Source organism: Phodopus roborovskii, unplaced genomic scaffold (assembly GCF_943737965.1).
Source record: "Phodopus roborovskii unplaced genomic scaffold, PHOROB, whole genome shotgun sequence".
NCBI classification, from domain to species: domain Eukaryota; kingdom Metazoa; phylum Chordata; class Mammalia; order Rodentia; family Cricetidae; genus Phodopus; species Phodopus roborovskii.
In genome coordinates this window covers 31,784,106-31,806,271 of record NW_026125052.1, presented here as the reverse complement: position 1 = coordinate 31,806,271, position 22,166 = coordinate 31,784,106, and the positions used below count along the sequence as shown (strand labels likewise).

At 56.2% G+C, this 22,166-nt stretch overlaps 1 protein-coding gene across 1 annotated transcript in view; it reads left to right on the top strand.

The window, feature by feature from the left end:
- Dnah17 (dynein axonemal heavy chain 17) overlaps positions 1–22,166 on the top strand; it is a 109,041-nt gene that overhangs the window by 51,350 nt on the left and 35,525 nt on the right. The window contains exons 37-53 of the mRNA XM_051181598.1: positions 888–1,045; positions 1,471–1,609; positions 1,769–1,996; positions 2,210–2,347; positions 3,229–3,361; positions 3,918–4,045; positions 4,662–4,810; positions 9,323–9,605; positions 9,710–9,883; positions 10,078–10,285; positions 11,107–11,272; positions 13,377–13,479; positions 14,711–14,858; positions 15,607–15,698; positions 16,720–16,881; positions 17,785–17,949; positions 18,365–18,556. Coding sequence (XP_051037555.1) covers positions 888–1,045; positions 1,471–1,609; positions 1,769–1,996; positions 2,210–2,347; positions 3,229–3,361; positions 3,918–4,045; positions 4,662–4,810; positions 9,323–9,605; positions 9,710–9,883; positions 10,078–10,285; positions 11,107–11,272; positions 13,377–13,479; positions 14,711–14,858; positions 15,607–15,698; positions 16,720–16,881; positions 17,785–17,949; positions 18,365–18,556 — 2,766 coding nt within the window. The remainder of the gene's footprint in view (positions 1–887; positions 1,046–1,470; positions 1,610–1,768; positions 1,997–2,209; positions 2,348–3,228; positions 3,362–3,917; positions 4,046–4,661; positions 4,811–9,322; positions 9,606–9,709; positions 9,884–10,077; positions 10,286–11,106; positions 11,273–13,376; positions 13,480–14,710; positions 14,859–15,606; positions 15,699–16,719; positions 16,882–17,784; positions 17,950–18,364; positions 18,557–22,166) is intronic.

The window sequence follows — 22,166 nt, the reverse complement described above, 5'->3', positions numbered from 1 at the left end:
TCAGAAAACTGACAGAATTCTTTCTGGTCACAGCCAGAGGGCACTCTTGAGACAAAAGTCCCCCTAAAGTCTACTATATAACACCCATAAGTGACAAAATTACAGGACGGGGCAGCGCTGGCAGCGATCAAGGGCAGGGACAGTGTGGTGGCCATGACCAATTGACGTGACAGCTGTCGGGTTCTGTGGTGGAAGTGGGGGTACAGGGTGGGACAATGATGGACAATGGGTAATCCAGTCAGTAAAGTGCTTGCCACATAAACCCATAGACCTGAACTCGGTTCCCAGAGGCCACATAAAAGGCCAGACGGTGGGGACTGGACAGATGGCTCAGAGGTTGAGAGCGTATGTTTCTTTCAAAGACGCAAGTTCACTTCCCAACACCAATGCCAAGTGGCTCATAGCTTTGGGGGATCCAACACCCTCTTCCGGCCTCCTCAGGCAGCCAAACACAAGTGTACAAATGTACACATAAATATTTTAATGGGGGTGGCAGGCACAGCCAGGCAGTGGTGGCACATGCCTTTAATCGCAGAACTCAGAAGGCAGAGGTAGGCAGATCTCTTGAGTTTGAGGCCAGCCTGGGCCACATAGTTTCAAAACACAAGGAAAATCAGATGCAAGGTGCATAACTCCAGAGCTGTGGGTGGCTGTGGAGGAGGAGATGGGGGGGACCCCTGGGGCTCGCTGCCAGCCAGGGCAGTCTACTGGTGAGCCCCACAGTCAGTGAGAGACCTTGTCTCAAAGGAAGTTAAGTCTAGAACGGCAGAGGAAGCCGCCCATTGCCATCTGGGTTCCACATGCGTGCACACCAACACACATGGGCACACACGTTTACACACACAAATGGCTCCATGCTGGTGTGTGTCTGCGTGCCAACTGTCTAGGTAAAGTGTGTCCAAGATGCAATTCGGGCCAAGAAGAAGAAGTTTAACTTCCTGGGCGAGATAATAAGCCTCATCCCCACCGTGGGCATCTTCATCACCATGAATCCTGGCTACGCTGGACGCACAGAGCTGCCTGAGAACCTGAAGGCCCTGTTCAGGTGAGGGGTGGGGAGGGTTGCTGGCGGGGGGGGGGAGTGGGGGTGGAAAGAAGCCCAAACCTCGCTCCCCAGATGAGTAGGGCTAACAAGATGGCAGGCAGGCCTGTCAGAAGCCCTGGGGCTCCCCAAGTGGGGGCAACCCCCAGCTGAGACCCTTGCTGCTCTCCTGCTCTCTGTGAGGATTCCAGTCAGAGCAGTGTGAGGCCTGGAGCTTCCTGAGCCGGGTGTGTGAGTGTGAGGAACGATGCGGGAAGGCTGGAACCCAGCTCCATGTGCCCGTGTCCGGAAGGTTGACTGCCAGGGACGCATGCCCCACCCAGGTCAAGAGGGACAGGTGGCAGCTGAGGAGCCAGCCAGAGGAGCCAAAGGGAGGGGGAGAGAGCTGCTTGCCCATCCCCCAGGCCCGTGCTTGCCCATCCCCCCAGGCCCTGTGCTATGGTGGTGCCCGACTTTGAGTTGATCTGTGAGATCATGCTGGTGGCAGAGGGCTTCCTGGAAGCCCGCCTCCTGGCCCGGAAGTTCATCACCCTCTACACCCTGTGCAAAGAGCTGCTCTCAAAGCAGGTGTGTTCTTCCAGTCCCTGGGGAGTCGTGGCCAGGCCTCAGGGGACCCACGCTTCTGTCTCTGCCCTCCCTAGCCCTGAGATCCACTCTGAGCCTGGCAGTGCCAGCTGGCCATTGTCGGGAGGTGTGTTCACATCACTGTTCCCTCCCCCCCCACAGGATCATTATGATTGGGGTCTTCGGGCCATCAAGTCTGTGCTGGTGGTGGCCGGCTCCTTGAAGAGGGGGGACCCCACCCGCGCAGAGGACCAGGTGCTCATGAGGGCACTGAGGGACTTCAACATCCCCAAGATCGTGACTGACGACTTGCCCGTGTTCATGGGGCTGATAGGGGACCTCTTCCCTGCCCTGGACGTGCCTCGGAAGCGGGACCTGAATTTTGAAAAGGTAATTCTTGTCCCACCCCAGCCCTCCCCTGAGAAGCCTGCCCTAATTCTGGGGCCAGGAGCTGTTTCCTGGTGCCCAGCCAGCCCTGGGTTTCAGAACTGAGGGTAATGGAAGGATCTGGGGCTGGGGCTCTGGAGCAGTGTGAGTTCTGGGTGACATCAATGCTCACCCAAAGGCCATCTTTTCTGTGCCGTCTCCCACCTTGTCTCCCAGATCATCAAGCAGAGCATTGTGGAGCTCAAGCTTCAGGCAGAGGACAGCTTCGTGCTGAAGGTCGTGCAGCTGGAGGAGCTGCTTCAAGTCCGACACTCGGTGTTCGTCATCGGGAACGCAGGCAGTGGCAAATCCCAGGCACGTCAGCAGCATCTGCCAGTACCCCATCACCTACTGCCCATGCATCCCGCCCGCCTCCCTGAGCACCCACCACCCACACACTCACCCACTCCTGTCTCCTGGCACTTCCCGGGGCTGTGGTGGACCCTGGAGGCATTCTGAGCCAGCCAAGTGTTTGGCCAAATGCCTCCAGGGCCGGATGCTTAGGCTCTTACCCAGATCCGTTTCTGAAGACAGAGGGGCCAAGGGATAGCTTGGTTGGCACAGCACTTGCCTCACAAGCATGGAGACCTGGTCCCCAGAACCACATAAAAAGCCAAGCTTGGAGGCCTGTGCTTCTAATCCCAGCACTCGCAAAGAGCCGGGAGGATCCCTGGGGCTCGCTGGCCACCAGCCCTAGCTAGCCTAATGGTAAACTCAAGCACAGTGGGAGACCCTGGCTCAAAAGGAAGCTGATGGCATTCCCAAAGATGACACTGAAGGGTATCCTCCTCTGGCCTCTACATTGCATACACCCATGATGTACACATGTGCACGCGCATACACACACACACAAACACACACACACTAGCCTTGAGTGTCCTTAAAGCCCTTTTCTCTGAGTGAAAAAACCATGAGTAGTTTCCTTGAGTTCCTTTTGTTTTTCTCAATGCATTGCTTGTGTAGTGAGAACAGAGCTCGTGTGCCTTTCCAGGTCCTAGAATAGTCTGAGGCTCTGTCTCTGGGGTCAATCGGCCCCCATCACCCAGGCTAGACCACTGCCCAGGGGACTCAGCAGCACCGGCTGCTCACTTCACAGACCCCCCCCCCGGGGCTGCAGAGAGGAGACTGTGAGCCGGGCTCTGTGGGACAGGTGCCGAGGACACCGCGTCATTGTGAGCCACCCCCTCCCTTGCCAGGTCCTCAAGTCCCTCAACAAAACCTATCAGAACCTGAAGAGGAAGCCGGTGGCAGTGGACTTGGACCCAAAGGCTGTCACCTGTGACGAGCTGTTTGGCATCATCAACCCGGCCACCAGGGAATGGAAAGACGGTAGGGTGTGTGTGTGTGTGTGTGCGTGTGTGTGTGTGTGTGTAAGGACTCACCCTCGGGGACAGTCACTGTGTTCAGCCAGGGGAGGCTTTCTGAGGCCCCGCCTGGTTCCCGGGCCCATGCCACAGCAGAAGAGCTGCTGGAGCCAGGGCTGGGGCACTCAGGACACAGTGCTCCTGTGCCACCAGGCAGGCAGGACGTCCAGCTAGAGACCCCCACACCCCTGGGGGGGACCCACAGATAGCGCTGCGCTGAATGTGGCAGCCTCCAGCTGGGCGCCTCCGAAGGCGAAGGGTTGGGCCTCTGTCCACAAGGGCCCCAAAAGAGGGGTAAAGGTGGGAAGGGGTGTGGGAGGGTTGGAAGAAAGGAAGGACAGGGGTGAGGGTGGCACCAGGGAGAGCAGAGGACCTAATGGGGACCTGCTGCCTCTGGGGGAGTAAGTGCAGGGCCCAGGTCAGATCCACCTTGGCATGAAGGGATGAAGGCCCCAGAGTGCCTGGCACGCCTTCCAGCCCCTCAGAGGCGGCCGGGAGTGTCACCAGCCTGCCCCCTACAGGCCTGTTCTCCACCATCATGCGGGACCTGGCCAACATCACACACGATGGCCCCAAGTGGATTGTCCTGGATGGGGACATAGATCCTATGTGGATTGAGTCCCTCAACACAGTCATGGATGACAACAAGGTGCGTGACTCCCGGGTTCCCAGCCAGACACCCCCCCTCCCCCGTCACCACCGTGAGAAGGGACAGCAGGAGACCTCGCAGCGGCCGACAGGGGAGGGGCAGGGTGGCTGGGAGGGAGTCTGCTAGGAAGCCCACACAGAAAGTCATGACCTACAGACTTGTGGCACCTGCACAAGGCATTCTTCCATGGAAGACGCAGATGTGTGCACTCCTGAACCTGCTCGTGTGCCGCGCGGGGACGGGGAGCTTATGTTCCAACTCACACATGCACATCACAGAGACATGCTTGGGGAGGCAGGGATGGCCTCCAGAATAGTGTAGAAGCTGCTTGAGAAAATTATTCCTCCCAGCACCGGGGAGGGCGAGGCAGGAGGGCCATGAGTTGGAGACCTGCCTGGGCTGCATAGCACGACCTATCTAGAAGTGGGTAGAAGACGACACACACGGATCCCCATAGAAGAGGGAGTGGTGGTTCTTGAAGGGATGTCTGTGTTGGCTAGGAGCCGGGCAGGCGTGCAGGGGGCAGGAGGCAAGGAGGGCTATGTGTGTCTTCCTCCTCGGCTGTTCCTCGTTTAGAGGCTGCCACCCACCAATGGGCTCGCTTCCCCTCCCCCAGGTCCTCACCTTGGCCAGCAATGAGAGGATCCCCTTGAATCGGACCATGAGGCTGGTGTTCGAGATCAGCCACCTGAGGACAGCCACCCCAGCCACTGTGTCCAGGGCTGGCATACTCTACATCAACCCTGCTGATCTTGGGTGGAACCCGTGAGTGAGGCCAGGGCTCTTGGATTCCAAACTGTGGCAGAGAGAGCTGTCAGCAGGCTGTGTCACAGTGGCATATGCTTGCACGTACCCATTCATGCACAGAAGTGCCATGGGCCCCCTCACCCCGTGTTCAGTGGGCTGTAGCAGAGTGTCCTCTCCTGGCTCACCTCACTGTCACTGCAGTAAAGGGGTGACACACGAGAGAAACTCGGTGACAGCAGCGTGGTGGCTGACGAAACACTCTGGCACAAAAGCTGGCTGCTCGGGGTGCTGGGGTAAGCGGTGGCTGGTCTGCCTGGGGATACTGTTTGCCCCAAAGACTGAACTCAAGGCTGCCCCCGGAGAGGGAGCACTCAGGGAGTACAGAATCTAGGTCAGCATTCCAGAGGAGGACTGGCACTTAATTGGGGAGGTTCTGGGATGGATGGCCAATGAAGACTGAGGGCAGGAAGAAAGGAGGTTCCAGCGATGCCTGTAGACAATGTGTGAACCATAGGGATGAGGATGGGGGAGGGCACGGGGATGAGGATGGGGATGAGGATGGGGATGGGGGAGGGCATGGGGATGAGGATGGGGAAGGCATGGGGTTGAGGATGGGGAAGGGCATAGGGATGGGGTGAGGAAGGCATGGACTTGAGAGAGTGGCTTGAAGTCTTAAAGAACAGGAGATCTGATGTTGATATTTCCCTGCTTGGATATGTGGCCAAATGATTGCCAAAATAGTAAAACTTCAGGGGACACAGAAGGGGGTAGCTTGGAGCTAATGTCTTGATCCAATTGGAATAGAAATCCTTGCATGTTCTAGGAACCAGTGACTCATGATGACTACCTGAGCTGGAAATAAGCATTCACTCATTCAGTCCATCTACCCACCTGTCCATCTATCCATCTACCCACCCATCCATCTATCCATCTACCCATCAGTCCATCTATCCATCTACCCACCCGCCCATCCATCCATCTACCCACCCACCCACCCATCCATCCATCTACCCACCCACCCACCCATCCATCCATCTACCCACCCACCCACCCATCCATCCATCTACCCACCCACCCACCCATCCATCCATCTACCCACCCGTCCATCTATCCATCTACCCACCTGTCCATCCACCCGCCCATCCATCCACCCATCCACCCACCCACCCATCCATCCATCCATTCTCCCACCCATTCACCCATCTATCCGTCCACCTAACCATTCACCCACCCAGCCAGCTATTCACCTATCCGTCCACCTATCCATCCACCCACTCAGCAATTCAAATGACCACCCACTTACCTATCCACTTGCCCATCCATTTATCTGCCCACCTACCCAATCATCAACTCATCTATCCTTCCATCTGTCTGTCCATCCTCTGTCCACTAACCCATCGATCCATTCACCTATCCCCACCCCCACCCCCAACCCCCCAACCCCATCTATCCAGTTGATCCTTTATGCACACTTGTTGAACCCTGAATGCCGGGGAAGCTGATTTCCCAGGGAAGACATGGGTCACGATTGCAAAGGTTAATTTTCCTCACCAAACTCGCATGGCTTTGGAAGAGAAAACAGAAGAGACTCAGGGGGCAGTGGTGAGCTACAGACACCCTGAGGATTCAGTGCAAGGGGCTCGGGAAGCTGACAGGCGTGATCACAGCTGAGAGACAAACACGGGCAAGGAAGGGAGCCGGCCTGGGCTTGGCAGCCAGGTACCCATCGGCAGCTCAAGATGGACCAGTGGGACACTGGGATGGAAGCCAGCACAGAGGAGGCCCTGGAAGTAAAGCTGCCTGCAAGAGCTCTGAATCCACGTCCTGGGGGAGGAGTGGGGGTCGCACTGCAGCAAGGAAAGGGAGGTCTATTCATCAAGGCGAGGACCAGTCTTAGGTGCAGGGAGTAGGCCTGAGGTGTCTCACATCTGTGGTAGAGAGAAGGAAACAGAAGCTCATACTTGAGTGCCTTGTCCTTCTTGAGTGGGGGGGGGGTGTCTGCCGGGAGGCCAGGCTTCCTTCCAGAGGGCACAGAAGGTAGGGACAGCCTCGGCAGGCCATAGGACTAGGAGCTGGCCAGACACCAGGGGGCTGGAAGCTGCTCAGACGGAACCTCAGGGTCATCTGCCCAGTTCCTGGCACTGCTGAAAGGAAGAGGTAGCTGGCGTGCCAGGCAGCCCCCGAGAGCTGAGCACAGAAGCCCAAGGACACGATGGCGCCACACCAGATCCTTGGAGCCTATCGGACAGGATTGGTCCCAACTTTGACCATTTCCAGGTGGCTCGTGGCCACCCACAGCTGCCTCCACATGGCCCTCTGCCAGGCGCCAGATTTTCGGGGTCCGCTGTAGCCTAGGACAACCACCATCTTGAGATCCATAATTGGTCATGCCCACAAAGGTGCCTTCTCTATGTGCAAGGGCCACTAATGTTGAGTTTTCCGGAAGAACAGAAGACAGGAAGAGGGAACCAAAATGAAGCCTGGATAGAGATGAGATGCAAGAGGAAAGATGAGTCACGGCCACACCAAGAGATGGGAGAGGTCAAGTCACAGGCGGCCCTAGGATGCAGGAGATGGGGTCATGGGGTACAGCCGTGGGAAGCAGGCAGGCAAGCCAGAGAAGGGACTGTGAGGGTGGAGGCAGGAACTGGACACTCCTGGGGTGTCCAGAGGAGTCAGACAAGGACGAGTTCTGCTGAAGGAGCAGAGAGAGCCTGGGTACAGGGCCCCCAGATGGAGCAGCAGCCCTCAACCAGATGGCTACAGGGGAGGCCAGGGCTCCAGCCAGCAGCCGGCCAGCCCACGGGGACATAGACCAATGGCATGCCCCAGTTACCACGGGAGTAAAGCCAGAAGTGCCTGGACACGTCAGAAGGCTGACCTGCGTCTTCAGGTATGTCTGCCTGCCTGAGTTTGTGCACAGACGGAAGCCAGCATGCACGGGACTGCAATCCATGACGTCATCGAGACAATGCTGCAGTGTGACGCGCACCTGCACGTCAGCCCACTCTGCTGAGGGCCACCTGCATGTGGGGACACTGCACTCGGCCCTGCATGGAGACATAGATAGTAAAGGCTTACCCACCACACTGGTATGCAGGCGTAGGGGCCCAAGGCCTCGGTTTCCTGTCCCGTCCTCACAGCAGGGCAGGAAGCAGCAGCATCCCAGCATGCTCGTGGAGAGGCCGGTGGGTGCTGGCTGCGGACTGTGGCCTCATGTTTCATAACACGAGCTTCCTGCTTACGCCTCGGGCATCCTGGAAATGACGCACACCCTCAGCTCGCTGACCCTCGAGGGAGCCCAGCACTATTTATGCTTTTAGCAGATACTCCTCTGGCACTTACCAAGGACCATGAGCTTTAAAAAGAGCAGCCCACACGGCCCTTTGGAGAGGGGGTGATGTAAACACGACCCGATTATAGACAGAGCATCTGGAACCCAAAGCCATTAAGTGACTTGCCTCAGGCAGCATCTGGCTGTGGTCCACCGTGCAAACTCAAGCAGCCGGCTGCAGCTTCTTTGCTTCTCACAACCATGCTGAGGCATGACACTGTTCCATACAATCTGGAGTGCTTCCCAGGGGTCCTCTAGTATTTGGACTTGGACTCTTCCAAGGAATACATCAATTTCAACTTCAACTCACCGACACCAAATCTCTGTCTACATAAGCGTGTATGTATGTGGCTTCCAGCCACTAAGTGCTGGGTGCAGAGGTCTGAATGATGCCGTGAGGGTCCCCAGCTCCTCCTCTTCTCTCCCATCCTTAGCTGCCTCCCCTCCCTCTACCCCCCCCCAGGAGACCTCATTAGATCTCCTAGTCCCCAGCCCTTAGTATTAGATTCAGACTCAGCTGGGAGAAGATGCTTCCTGAGTGGCAACAAGAATGACTGTCAGGGGGCTGGAGAGGAGGTGGCTCAGGGGTTAGGAGCACTGGCTGCTCTTCCAGTAGGACCCTGGTTCAATTCCCAGCACCCACATGGCAACTCACAACTGTCTGTAACTCCAGTTCCAGGAGATCTGACACCTTCACACCAAAACACATAAAATGACGTGGATTTTTTTTTTTTTTTTTTAAGAAGCAGACTTTCAGGAAACTGGGGATGTATTGCAATGGGTTGAGTGTTTACCTGGGTTCAGCTAGCACCACATGGTCATTGTACGCCAATAATCCCAGCATTTGAGAAGCGGAGGTAGGAGGATCAGGATAAAGTCTCCCTTAGCTGCCTAGTTTGATGACAGCTCGGGATTTAAGAGACACCGTTGAAAAAAAGTAAAAAAAAAAAAAAAAAAAAAGTGGGGTGGGGTGTGGATCGGTCAGTCCCAGCTGGCTTGGACCAATCCAGAGAAGAAGTACAGGCTGCCCAGCGTCCCCCACGCCAGACCCTCTGAGCGTCTGTAGCTAGCCCTGACCGTGCCTTCATTTGGTACTGCCACACGGGAGGCTGCCCCGTCCCTGCTTCCCTGGCCGTCCCGCCAGCGATGTGGAGAGCCTTGAGGGGTACTGACAGCAGCCATCGCTCCCCCCTCAGGGTGGTGAGCAGCTGGATTGAGAGGCGCAAGGTGCAGTCGGAGAAAGCCAACCTGACCATCCTCTTCGACAAGTACCTGCCCACGTGCCTGGACAAGCTAAGGGTTGGCTTCAAGAGGATCACCCCCGTGCCCGAAATCACGGTCATCCAGACCATCTTGTACCTGCTGGAGTGCCTGCTCACGGAGAGGAACGCCCCGCCCGACTCTCCCAAGGAGCTGTACGAGCTCTACTTTGTGTTCGCCTGCTTCTGGGCTTTTGGTGGAGCCATGTTCCAGGACCAGGTGACAGGCGCCCCGGGGACCCCCCACCCAGACCGGGCCACCCTGCAGCTGCCTTAGCTGAGCCCTTTGGCTCTTCCTTTGTCTTTTCCTTTCCTTCCCAACAGCTCATCGACTATCGAGTCGAGTTCAGCAAGTGGTGGATCAACGAGTTTAAAACAATCAAGTTGCCCTCACAGGGGACCATTTTTGACTACTACATCGACCCCGACACGAAGAAGTTCCTGCCCTGGACAGAAAAAGTGCCTGCCTTTGAGCTGGATCCTGATGTCCCGCTGCAGGTGACCTTACCCAAAGCCGTGGCCTGGGGCAGAGCTCAGTGCCCCCTTCCCACCTGAGTCACTGTGGTGCCTGGCGGGCGGGCAGGCGGGCGGGGGCTTAGAAACCCAATGGCACCTGTATAGCAGCCGAAACTGGGCCTGTTGCCTGACAGCCATGCCCTTTCCCCTCCCACGGCTCCCCTACTGCCCCCTAGGCCTCTCTAGTCCACACCACGGAAACCATCCGCATCCGGTACTTCATGGACCTCCTCATGGGGAAGGCGTGGCCCGTGATGCTGGTGGGCAACGCGGGCACCGGCAAGTCGGTGCTGATGGGGGACAAGCTGGAAAGCCTCAGCACTGACGACTACTTGGTGCAGGCCGTGCCCTTCAACTTCTACACGACCTCGGCCATGCTGCAGAGTGAGAGAGCCTGGCCCCATCCTCACACCCGCCCCCCACAACCTCCCCGGTCCCGGTCCCTGCCACCTCCTCCCACCCTAGACCTGGGGACTTCTGGACTTCAGGTCCCATGGAGGCACCTGAGCAGTGTCCTGGGCAGATGCTGCAGTAGTGGTCAGTATGGGTCATTGGGTGGCATGAGTAGGTTTTTTCCGCCAGCCTGGTCCGGTCCCACAGCTGCACCAGCCCCAAATAACACACAGAGACGCCGTATTAGATATAAAGCTGTAGGCCAGTTACTAGTTTCTTTCGGCTAGCTCTGTCTTAAATATTAGCCCACGTGGTCTCATCTTACCAGAGAGAGAGCCTTCATTCTTCTCTCTCTGTCCTCCATCTTGACTCCTCCCTACTCCTTCCTCTCTCCTCCCAGTCTCCTAGTCCCGCCTATCTTGCTTTCCTATTGGCCAACAGTGCTTTATTCATTAACCAACAAGAGAAACATATTTACAGAATGACATCTCCCATCAATTGTGGGTCCCAGAGATGGCTGAACCATCAATCAATTAGGAATGGCACCAAGGTTGAGCCAGACCACGGGTCCTGCAGCCTCCCTTCTGAACGCTGTTTTGATAGAGAGGCTGAGTTGTGTTGCAGATGGTGTAGCATGGTGGACCCACGTTTGCCAATAACACCCCACTCTCTCTGAGCCAGGCACATTCCCCCCGATCCTGACCTCTGCCTCCAACCTCCTCCTTCCCACGGGTGACAGTAGGGGCCCTGTACTGTCCAACGGGTACCAGCTCGGGATGTATGGGTAATGGACGACCTTCTGTCCTTCTCAGATGTGCTGGAGAAACCTCTGGAAAAGAAGTCAGGGAGGAACTACGGCCCCCCAGGCACCAAGAAGCTAATCTACTTCATCGATGATATGAACATGCCTGAGGTGGACAAGTATGGCACTGTGGCCCCGCACACCCTGATCCGACAGCACATGGACCACGGGCACTGGTGAGGGCCAATGAATGGGCTGAGGAGCTTGGAGGCGTGGCCACATCTCTGTGGGGGTGGGACTAGAGCTGGGCAGCCATGCAGAGGAGTAGAGAAGGTGGCAGGTGGCTGGTTGGGGGGGGGGGGAGATGACACAGCAGGGAGACCATGGGGTCACGGGGTCATGGGGCAGGGTTGGGGCAGTGGAAGGTTCATTCGGGCTCTATGCTATTGCCACCCCACAAACATGCCGGTAACTGCGGCCGAGACCCGTACAAGGGGGAACAGATAGGTCCTCACTCAGGGCCCCACGTCTGCTGTGGACCCAGGGAAAGCTCTGAGGGAAAGCCCCAGGTCCATCACAGAGGAGCCCCTGACGGGTCAAAGATGCCCCTTTTGGGCAGCTGGGAGCTGGGAGCTGTTGGGAGTGCTGAGTGCTGGTCCCCACATGGACCCCTGTTGAGACTCCGGACTCTGCTGCTGGGTGATCCACACCTGCCGCCTTCTCTGAAGAAACTTAACAGGGGGGAGGGGTGGCTCTAATAAGGTTGCAAAAGATCCCTTTAGGCGCCAGCAAGGCGGCTGGGCATGGCTTGCCACTCGGGTCCAAGGCCGACAACCCGAGTTTGGTCCCAGTGGAAGCAGAAACCGATCTCCTGCAGCCTGTCCTGTGCCACCTCCACAAATACGCACGCACACAGTGTGACAAACCCTCCCCGCAGATGAGGTCCAGGTGGCCTGCGGTGGCAGGGGCAAAGGGGTCCTACGGCAGTCACTCACGTCAGGAAGTGTCAGGAAAAGGCATTTTTGGTGCCCGACCCACAGACACAGTCTCCAGGTTGTGAAGGGGGTGGCAGGGGCTGGGAAGGGCAAAACGTGACAGAGCAAAGCAGGGGCTTTGCTCCCCAGTGACTAACACTGTCGCCAGTCGTTTGGTTGGTGGAGAAGCCCTCTGGGGGACACCAGCAAGCCTGGGCCCTACCACGGGGCAACAGCCAGAGGGAGAAAAAAGTGGGAATCACACAAAGAGGTACAGCACAGCCTCATATCAGGACGGTGACATCTCAGAGTGCTCAACTCCCCTAATGGTGTCACCAACAAGCAGAGAGGCTGTGGGACATGGCTCAGTGGGTAGAGCGCTTGCCTTGCCCGGCATGCGAGAGGCCCAGGGTTCAGGCCTGTCCTAGCCACGCCTGTTTTTATAATCCCAGCACTTGGGAGGTAGGAGCAGGAGGATCACAAGTTGAGGGTCACGCTTGGCTGCACAGGGAGTTAGAGACCAGCCGAGGGTACGTGACACGCCCTCTCAAAAAACATAGGGTGTCCGCGCGGTGGCACGTGCCCATGATCCCAGCATTCAGGAGGCTGAAGCGGGAGAATTACCACTAGTCCAAAGACAGCCTGGGTCACATAATTAAGACGCTTTGTCAAGTGCTCTCATGTGCAAGTGCATTCATGTGCTAGTGCATTCATGTGCTAGTGCATTCATGTGCTAGTGCATTCATGTGCTAGTGCACTCATGTGCTAGTGCACTCATGTGCAAGTGCGCTCATGTGCAAGTGCGCTCATGTGCTAGTGCGCTCATGTGCTAGTGTGCTCATGTGCTAGTGCACTCATGTGCAAGTGCACTCATGTGCAAGTGCATTCATGTGCTAGTGCATTCATGTGCAAGTGCATTCATGTGCTAGTGCACTCATGTGCTAGTGCACTCATGTGCTAGTGCACTCATGTGCTAGTGCACTCATGTGCTAGTGCATTCATGTGCGCACGCAGAGGCACTCATGGGGCGGGAAGCAGTTTTGGCTTGCTACACGGCAGGCGCTCTCACAGGCGCCTGCATCCTTGCAATGGTGCAGAGTGAAGGCAGGAGTTGCAGGGTACTGAGTCCTTATCCAGTCCAACCTGGGCCAACCGCCTGCCTCCCCCCCCCCGCCCCCCCCACGCCCCAGAGCTGCCCCTGCTGTCCATTCCCAAGCTCCCCTCGAGGCACAGCGTACAGCTGGCTGCCTCATGCCGCCACTCTCCTCCAATTGTCTGCCTTAGATACTCAGGGTCCTTCAGGGAACGGGGCAGGGGGTGGGGGGGCGTCTCTGGGCCTGCGGTGCAATGGTCACACCCCCCACAGGTATGACAGGCAGAAACTGACACTAAAGGACGTCCACAACTGTCAGTATGTGGCTTGCATGAACCCTACTTCTGGCTCCTTCACCATTGACCCCAGACTACAGGTAAGCAGAGGTCAAACAGTGCCCTGAGGCTGCTGAAGGCTGAGGCAGCTCTGGCCTTGGGTTGGGGTTGTTAGAGCTTGGGCGGGCATGCTTCAGGGAACTCCCCAGCCTTTTGGCAGGCAGCCTCCAGTCAGGAAACTGAGGGAAACAGGGAGGAGGAGGGGCCGGCCAGCCAGCCCTCCTTATGACCGCAGGGAGGGGTGTAGAAGAGTTGAAGGTAAGGCGGGCTGCATTGCTGGCCCTGCCTCGGGCCCCCAAAGGTTGGAGTTGCAGCCTTGAAGGACACTTGACTAAACAGCACAAGGTCCCGGGTTGGTCTCACAGGCACCCAGCTGCACCTGGGTTTCAGATGCAATCTACGGATACCTTTTTGGTATAAGCATTTCCCCTATGACACTGGAGACAGACTTAAATCTCAGAATTATTGTGGGGTGTCTGAGGTCCAATTTTAGCAGGGTTTCATGTATTATGTCTGCAGCCATGCCCAGGCTGATCTTTCCAAATAACCATAGCCACAGGGACCTGGATGCACACCCAGACCACAGCCACAGGGACCCGGGGATACACACCCAGACCACGATCACAGGGACCTGGATACACACCCAACCACGGCCACAGGGACCCAAGGATACACACCCAGACCACGATCACAGGGACCCAGGATACACACCCAACCACGGCCACAGGGACCCAGGGATACACACCCAGACCACAATCACAGGGACCCAGGGATACACACCCAGACCATGGCCACAGGGACCCAGGATACACACCCGGACCACGGCCACAGGGACCCAGGGATACACACCCAGACCACGATCACAGGGACCCTGGATACACACCCGGACCACGGCCACAGGGACCCAGGGATACACACCCAGACCACGATCACAGGGACCCTGGATACACACCCAGACCACAGCCACAGGGACCCAGGATACACACCCGGACCATGGCCACAGGGACCCTGGATACACACCCGGACCTGTCTGCTCCATGCTGTGCCCCTGGGAATATTTTTCAGGACAGTGAGCATGGCTGCCTTACATAGAATGGCTGTTTCGTGTTGATTCTTTTCCCTGCATCTTTATTAATGCGCCCCCCCCCAGAGAACATTAGACAACAGCAGCAGAGTCTGCTACGCTGAGACTAGCCATGGTTAGCCAGGGTTAGCCGTGGCCTCCAGCTGGTAGCTCAGAGCCACCTGACGGGCCCATGCTCATCTGTGCAGCGTCACTTCTGTGTGTTTGCTGTGAGCTTCCCCGGCCAGGAGGCCCTCATCACCATCTACAACACGATCCTTGCACAACACCTGTCATACCGCTCAGCCCCCTTGGTGATCCAGCGGCTGAGCAACCAGCTAGTGAATGCAGCCCTGGGTGAGCCGAGTCCTCCTCCTCCTCCTCCTCCTCCTCATCCTCCTCCTCCTCCTCATCCTCCTCCTCCTCCTCCTCATCCTCCTCCTCCTCATCCTCCTCCTCATCCTCATCCTCCTCCTCATCCTCATCCTCCTCCTCATCCTCCTCATCCTCCTCCTCCTCCTCCTCATCCTCCTCATCCTCATCCTCCTCCTCATCCTCCTCCTCATCCTCATCCTCCTCCTCATCCTCCTCCTCTTCCTCATCCTCCTCCTCCTCCTCCTCATCCTCCTCCTCATCCTCCTCCTCATCCTCCTCATCCTCATCCTCCTCATCCTCCTCCTCATCCTCCTCCTCCTCATCCTCCTCTTCCTCCTCCTCATCCTCATCCTCCTCCTCCTCCTCGTCCTCCCCAGCCAGTGAGTGGAGCCCTTCTGCTCTGTGGGCTCATGGGTCTTCCTATTTCCCCCTGGTAAATATTTTATCTATTCTTTGGAATCGATATTTTTTTTTAATGGTGCTATGTTGCAGCTTAGACATGGAATCCAATTGTTCAGGGGGTGGGGGTGGGGGTGGGGGGGGTGGGGGGGGGAAGAGGGGTGATTTACAATAGCAGCGAGCGAGTGCCCGCCCTCCTCAGAGAGCTGCGTAGATTTCTTGGTTAAATCGTCACCATTTCGCAGTCCATTTGCTTTAGGAACGTTAAGCCCTGCACTTCCTGAGGCCATTAAGAGTCCGTAAGAATCGATGTGCCTCTCTCCTATAACAGCCTTGCACCAGAAAATCGCAACGACGTTCCTTCCCACGGCCATTAAGTTTCATTACATCTTCAACCTCAGGGACCTCTCCAATATTTTCCAGGTAGTGCTCCGCAGCTCTATGTCACATCGCCCATGGCCAGTTCCCTGGTCCATGGGGGCTTTCCTCCTCTGTAGCGCTCGGGAGGGAAAGATGGTTGACGCTAAGGATGGTGGGTGGAGGGTGGCGGCGGCGGCAGCGACGACACCAGGTCACATGATAACAGTGATGCGATGACGATGGTCACAGACTATGAAGGATGGAGAGGCAAAGCTGATGTGGTGATGGCAACCGTATTCCCTCATTTAGTGGCCGCTTAGTCTGAGCCAGGCATTGGGTTTGGCCGTTTATGCGCCCATTATCTCCTCAGCTCATGTCTTCCCAAAGTTTGAGGTTAAATGGTGCTGTCAGCTCAAAGGTCCCGGCCTTGCACAGGCCTCTGCACAGCCCACGTCCATCCCGCTATCTTGCTGTGGTACTCTCCCCAGCGGAACGCAAGCTCCGTAAATACAGGGGCTGTCTCCCTACCACGATGGTCCCAGGGCCCGGCGGGCAGGGCTTGGCAAATAGAAGCCTTCTGGCTAGCACCTGCCCAAACCTGTCTGGGCTTGCCAGGACCCAATCCTCCCCTGGATGGGCCTACACTGCCTGCTGCAGAGCCTGAGTTGTGGCCTCTGCACACAGCTTTTTAAAACCTGGCCCTTGCCAATGCCCATACCACCACCTTGAATGCACCCAATCACAACTGGCCTTCCTGTCCTTTCTCTACTGTGTTCCTCATTGGACAATGAACCCCTAACCCTGCCCTGGGAGGAAACTCCCCATGACTCCCAGGATACAGACACACCCTCCAGCCTCTGAGCTGCCTGTGACCTCCACAGTGAATGGATCTCCTGGCCCCGAGCAGAAGCCACAGGGTAGCTTAGTGCATCACTCTCTAGTCACTTCCACATCCCTTCCAAATGCAGCGGTTGCCTTTGATCTCACAGCTTAGGCAGAGCTGCTGGCCATCCAGAGTGGAGGCAGGGCTGACCATGCAGGGCGTTTCCGGGGCAGGGCTGACCATGCACCGTGTGTCTGACAGGGCATCTTATTCTCCACGGCTGAGATTCTAAAGACCCCACTGGACCTTGTCCGCCTTTGGCTGCATGAGGCTGAGCGGGTATACGGAGACAAGATGGTTGATGAGAGAGACCAGGAGACACTGGGCAGAGTCACCGTTGCATCCATCAAGAAATTCTTTGATGTAAGTTGAGCCACCAGATCCCCCTGCTGTGCCCACAGACAGTTCAGTGTCCAGGACTAAGGATGCCCACAGCCTCTGGGAAGGCCCTTTGTTGGAGACAGGGAGACCCATGTAAGGACGCCAACATGTGTCAGTGGATCCAGTCAAAAAGAATTAGCCAGAGCTGGAGAGATGGCCCAGTGTAGCATAAGGTTCTCCATCCCCGCTTGTCCTGCTGCCCTTCAGCCCCAAATGAACACATGGACGCTATACTAGTTATAAAACTGTTGGCCGGTGACTTGGGCTTATTGGCTAGCTCTGTCTTAATTATTAATCCATTTCCATTAATCTATGTATTTCCACGTGGCCTTTGGCCGGTGTGTCCCCTCTTCCCGGGCTCACATGGCAACTCCGTTTGCCTACGTTTCCCAGAATTCTCCTTATCTCCTAGCCTAGCCTGCCTGGCTAATGAGCCAATCAGTGTTTTATTCATCAACCAATTAGAGAAACATATATACAGAAGGATACACACACACCCATCAACCCAAAGGTTGAGAGCACTGGCTGCTCTTCCCAAGGCCCAGGTTCAGTTCCTAGCACCCACATGGCAGCTTACAAATGCTAATAAAATCTTTAAAAGAAAGAACTAGCCATTCAGAGAGAGTGGCTTCCTGCCCTCCACCTGTAGCACAGAGCACAGCGGCCTCGGTCTTTGTCACCTGCTGGCATGTCCCGTGTGCTCTTGATCCATTCATCTCGCATCGTGGACCAGCCCATGGAAGCCAAGTGTCCAGTGGCCTGCAAGGGCTGACAGTCATGGTGTGACTCATTGGAGACATGGCCCAGCCTCCTGCAGGCCTCATGGGGCCCTCTTGGTTGGTGTGGTGACCATTGTCAGGCAGCTGCATGTCCTTTTGGCTCCAGGATCTCGGAGAGGAACACATATTCGCCAAACCCAACATCTTCTGCCACTTTGCCCAAGGGATTGGTGACCCCAGATACTTCCCCGTCATGGACGTGACTCACCTGAACAAACTTCTCGTGGATGTCCTGGACAGTTACAATGAGGTCAACGCAGTCATGAACCTCGTGAGTAGCACTGGAGCCAGTGGCCCTGACAAGGGCCCGGGGCATGGATCTCCTGAGTCGCTGCCCCACAGTAACCCTTATCCTCATGGTGACTTTACCGTGGGCCCTGGCGGGTGCCCAAAACTGCTGTGGTGTTTCCTTCATGCATATCTGTCCCAAGTGTAATTTATGAACAAAACCACATTTGAAACCATAGTTCAACAGGGGTGCAAGCCACTAGTACCTACTGGGGATTAGCACAAGAGTCTATGCTCTCCATGGGGTTGACCCATGCAGCTGACCGTCCTCTGACCACAAGTGGTCAGTCATGTGATCATGGGAGTCTGTGATCTCCACAGGGGTGGCACTCTGACCTTAGCAAGGGCCTGTGTGCCCTCCAAACGGGTGGCTCTCACGGCCCCTCCTGCCTCTCCAGGTGCTGTTTGAGGACGCTGTGGCCCATGTCTGCAAGATCAACCGTATCCTGGAGTCTCCCCGGGGAAATGCCCTGTTGGTGGGTGTGGGCGGCAGCGGGAAGCAGAGCCTGTCACGCCTGGCTGCCTACATCAGTGCCCTGGACGTTTTCCAGATCACCCTCAAGAAAGGCTACAGCGTCCCAGACCTCAAGGTGAGGGCTCCCAGGGAGGGAGAGCGACGGCATACACCACACTCGTTCCCAAAGCAAGGCCAACCAGGAAGGGACACCAACCAGATGTTTCTAAGGATGCCCTCAGTCTCAGAGAAGGCCAGGACACTGGTGACTGTGCAAGGCCTCCTGTGACAAGGCGGGAAAGTGTGTCTCGGTTACCGAGTGTTTCGCCACAGTGTAGGAGCGCAGAGCAGAAACTGCACAAAGGAAGGGTATGGAGGTCCTGGGTAGAGACAGTGCGCTCCCTGCCTTGGTCGCTGAGTGTGTTCAGCTGTCCCCAGTTGTCCAGGTTAGAGAATTCAGAGCCACTGCTAGGCATCTCACTGCACGCCAGAGTCCGACGCGATGCCGACAGCTCATCCTGAATTGACCGAGCCCACATTAGTGAAGTAGGCCTGCCGTGCCCCAGGCCTGCTGCTAAGCCATTGATTTTCCTTCCCGAAAGTTGGTCTCACAGGGAGCGTGTGCCAGTCAAACACTATTAAGCCAGAACAAGTTATTGGAGTTCAGGGGAAGAAATCTGGAATTGATCAGAGCACACAACACAGTCACATCTAAGTCCATGCTGGAGCTGCCTCTGCGGGCGGGGCCTGGGTGATGCTGGACCCGCCCAGGGAGCCCCTGGGGAGCCCGCCCCAGGGCAAATACAGCAGCCGCAGCCTGTTTGCACGGGTCTGGAGCTCCGTGAGCTCAGTGCCTGGCCTGTGGGGTGCAGATGAGGATCCGAAGGGGACAGGAAGCTCTGGTAGGGTCCCTGGAGATGGGGAGCGCAGGCCGGGGACTGCCTCCTCAGGACCAGCCCCATTTCCTGTATTTTCCGACTTTCACAGGGATGAAAAGGGACAGAGCCTCCCACTCGAGGCTTTCTGTACCGTGTTTGTGTGTTTGTCCTCAGTGACATCACCAAGCCAATTCAAGTGCTGTCTGGACCCCCACCCCCAGGAGCCACATGTTTTTCCAAGGTTTTGTCCCATCCATTAACCTATTCTGTCCCCATGGGGGCTCAATTACTGAGTCTTTGCCATAGAGTAGAGAGTGGGTGTCCAGTCGTTACTTCTGGTCATCAGCCACGGCAGCACCGTTAACTACGGTCTGGAAACCCATCACCCACAGCCATGGTAAGCTAGCTTCCTCCTCCTGTAGGCCCAGTTTGAAGAGAGAAGAAAAAGCTGGGGGAAGGAACCCCACATCATAAGAAAAGAACAGTCTCTTGTCTTAGAGCAGTGTCATGGTGCCATGGTGCCATGGTGCCGGTATGAGCTGGCGTGAACTAGTGTGAGCTAGCACACATGCACCCATGATGCCTTACCACAGTCCTTTAAAGTGAGTTCAAGAAGAGGCAGGCACCTACCAGAGCTAAAGATGGGTGGGTGGATTTAGCCAGGAGTGTGCTTGGAAGCACTTAGGGTAACACATGGAGATCACCGGTCTTCATCCCAAGAAGATGCTTAAGCAAGGGAGGGGCAGGCCTGCGGGGTCTCAGAGCAAAGAGATGCAGAGGGTGGCAGACACACAGGAGGTGGCCTGTAAGCATGGTGGGAATGAGGGACAGGAGCCTAGCGTGTGAAGTGTGCAGGACAAGATCCTGGACAGAGTGCCAGGCAGCAGAGACGGGGCCTGCTTCAGATCCGTGTGGCTGGGGGGAAAGCAATTCCTTGTTGTTTTGGCTATAGCTGCTTTTCCGGGGCACCTGGGAGACAGGATGCCCAGAGGGTGCAGACGAGATGGTTCCTCGCCCAAGGGAACCACCTCGAAGTGTGTCCAGGCTTCTGTGGCCCCGACAGCTTTTCCAGAGGCTATCGCCTTGGCCTCAGCATTCAGCTGGCAGGATCCTTGCTTCCTCCACTCACCCGGCAGCGGCTTCCAGTACCATCTGGGACCAGTTGGCTGTCCTTCTTGCTTCCTGGGGTGAATGGTGGGTTCCTCACGGAGCCACAGTGCTGGGTGCCCTGAAAGATAAGAACAGCTGTCACTTCAGGCCCCCACGGGGAGGCTGTCACTGAGCTCATGGCTGTGGAGAATCTCCCTGCAGCCTTGGCTCTTCCAAATTCAGAGTTTCCCCCCACTCCCTCAGGTTCAAAGAAAAATTTAGCTTGCCAAAGCATACGGAGTTAGAGACTTGCTTCTGACCGCCAATCAACCCCAAAAGAGGAACCTTGTCGATAGTTTCTCTAAACTAGGAGCCTTTGGTGACTTAGGCTCACACTCGGTGTGTGGCTGGTGGGGAGGGGGGTGGGGGAAAGGGCTGCATTCATAAACTTCTGTAAAACCTTGTAGAGAATCACAGAGCCTTTCAGAGAGTTGGTAGGCTAGGTGTGGTGGTTAATGCCTATACTCTTGATACTTAAACGGCAAGAGACAGGTGGCTTGAGACATCCAGGCTGTAGGGAGGAGGAGACCCAATCTCAAAGAAGGAAAGAAAGAAAAAGAAAAGCTGAACATAGCTCAGTGGTTGGGCACATACTAGGCATGTGCAACATCTCAAGGCCCCTGGCCCCACCCCAAGCATGATAAGGAAGAGATGTGTGTGTGTGATGAATTTTACCAATTTGATACAGCCGTGCCATTTTGGAAGAGAGAGCCTCGGGTAAGACAAGACCTCATCAGGTTGGCTGTGGTGTGCGTTCTGGTTTGTTCGACACAGGGTGACCAAGCTGACGGGGGCAATACCACTCTCGCCATGGTGGTTCTGGTTGCTATAAGAAAGCAAGCTAAGCCAGGCGGTGGTGGCGCACACCTCTAATCCCAGCACTGGGGAGGCAGAGGCAGGAGGACCTCTGAGTTTGAGGCCAGCCTGGTCTACAGAGTGAGTTCTAGGTCAGCCAGGGCTACATAGTAAGTAAGACCCTGTCCAAACAAAGAAAAGCAAGTGTGGTGGCTTGAAAGAAAATGGCCCCCAAAGAGAGTTGGGACTACTAGGAGGTGTGGCCTTATTGGAGGAAGGACGCCACTGTGGGTGTGGGCTTTGAGTTCTATGCTCAAGCTACTCCCAGTATCAGAGTTCACTTCCTGTTGCCCTCGAGGAGGAGGACACTCGGATACTTCTCCAGTACCATGGCTGCCCGCACGCTGCCACTAAACCTCTGAAAGTGTGAGCCACCCCAATTAAACGCTTCTCCTTTGTAAGAGTTGCCACGGTCATGGTGTCCCTTCACAGCAATAGAAACCCTAACTAAGGCTGCAAGCATGCAGGCAGACAGACCAAGCAGCAAGCCAGTAAGCAGCATCCCTCCACGGCTTCTGCTTCAGCTCCTGCCTTGAGCCCCAGATACCGTAGCCCTGATGCCCTGGCTTCCTTTGGTGATTATAGTATGAGCTGAGGGCTGTAAGCTAGAATAAACCCTTTCTTACCAAAATTGCTATTTTGGGGGGAGGGACAAGATCTTTCCATGTAACCACGGCTGGCCTTGAACTCAAAGAGATTTACCTGCCTCTGCCTCCTGAGTGCTGGAATTAAAGGTGTGCGTCATGATGTCTTGTGACAGCAATAGAAAACTATAGACAGGAATTAGTACAAGGTTGTAATGAGTAGTTTTTCCGCCAGCCTGGACCCACCGTGGCACCAGCCCCAAATAACACACAGAGACGC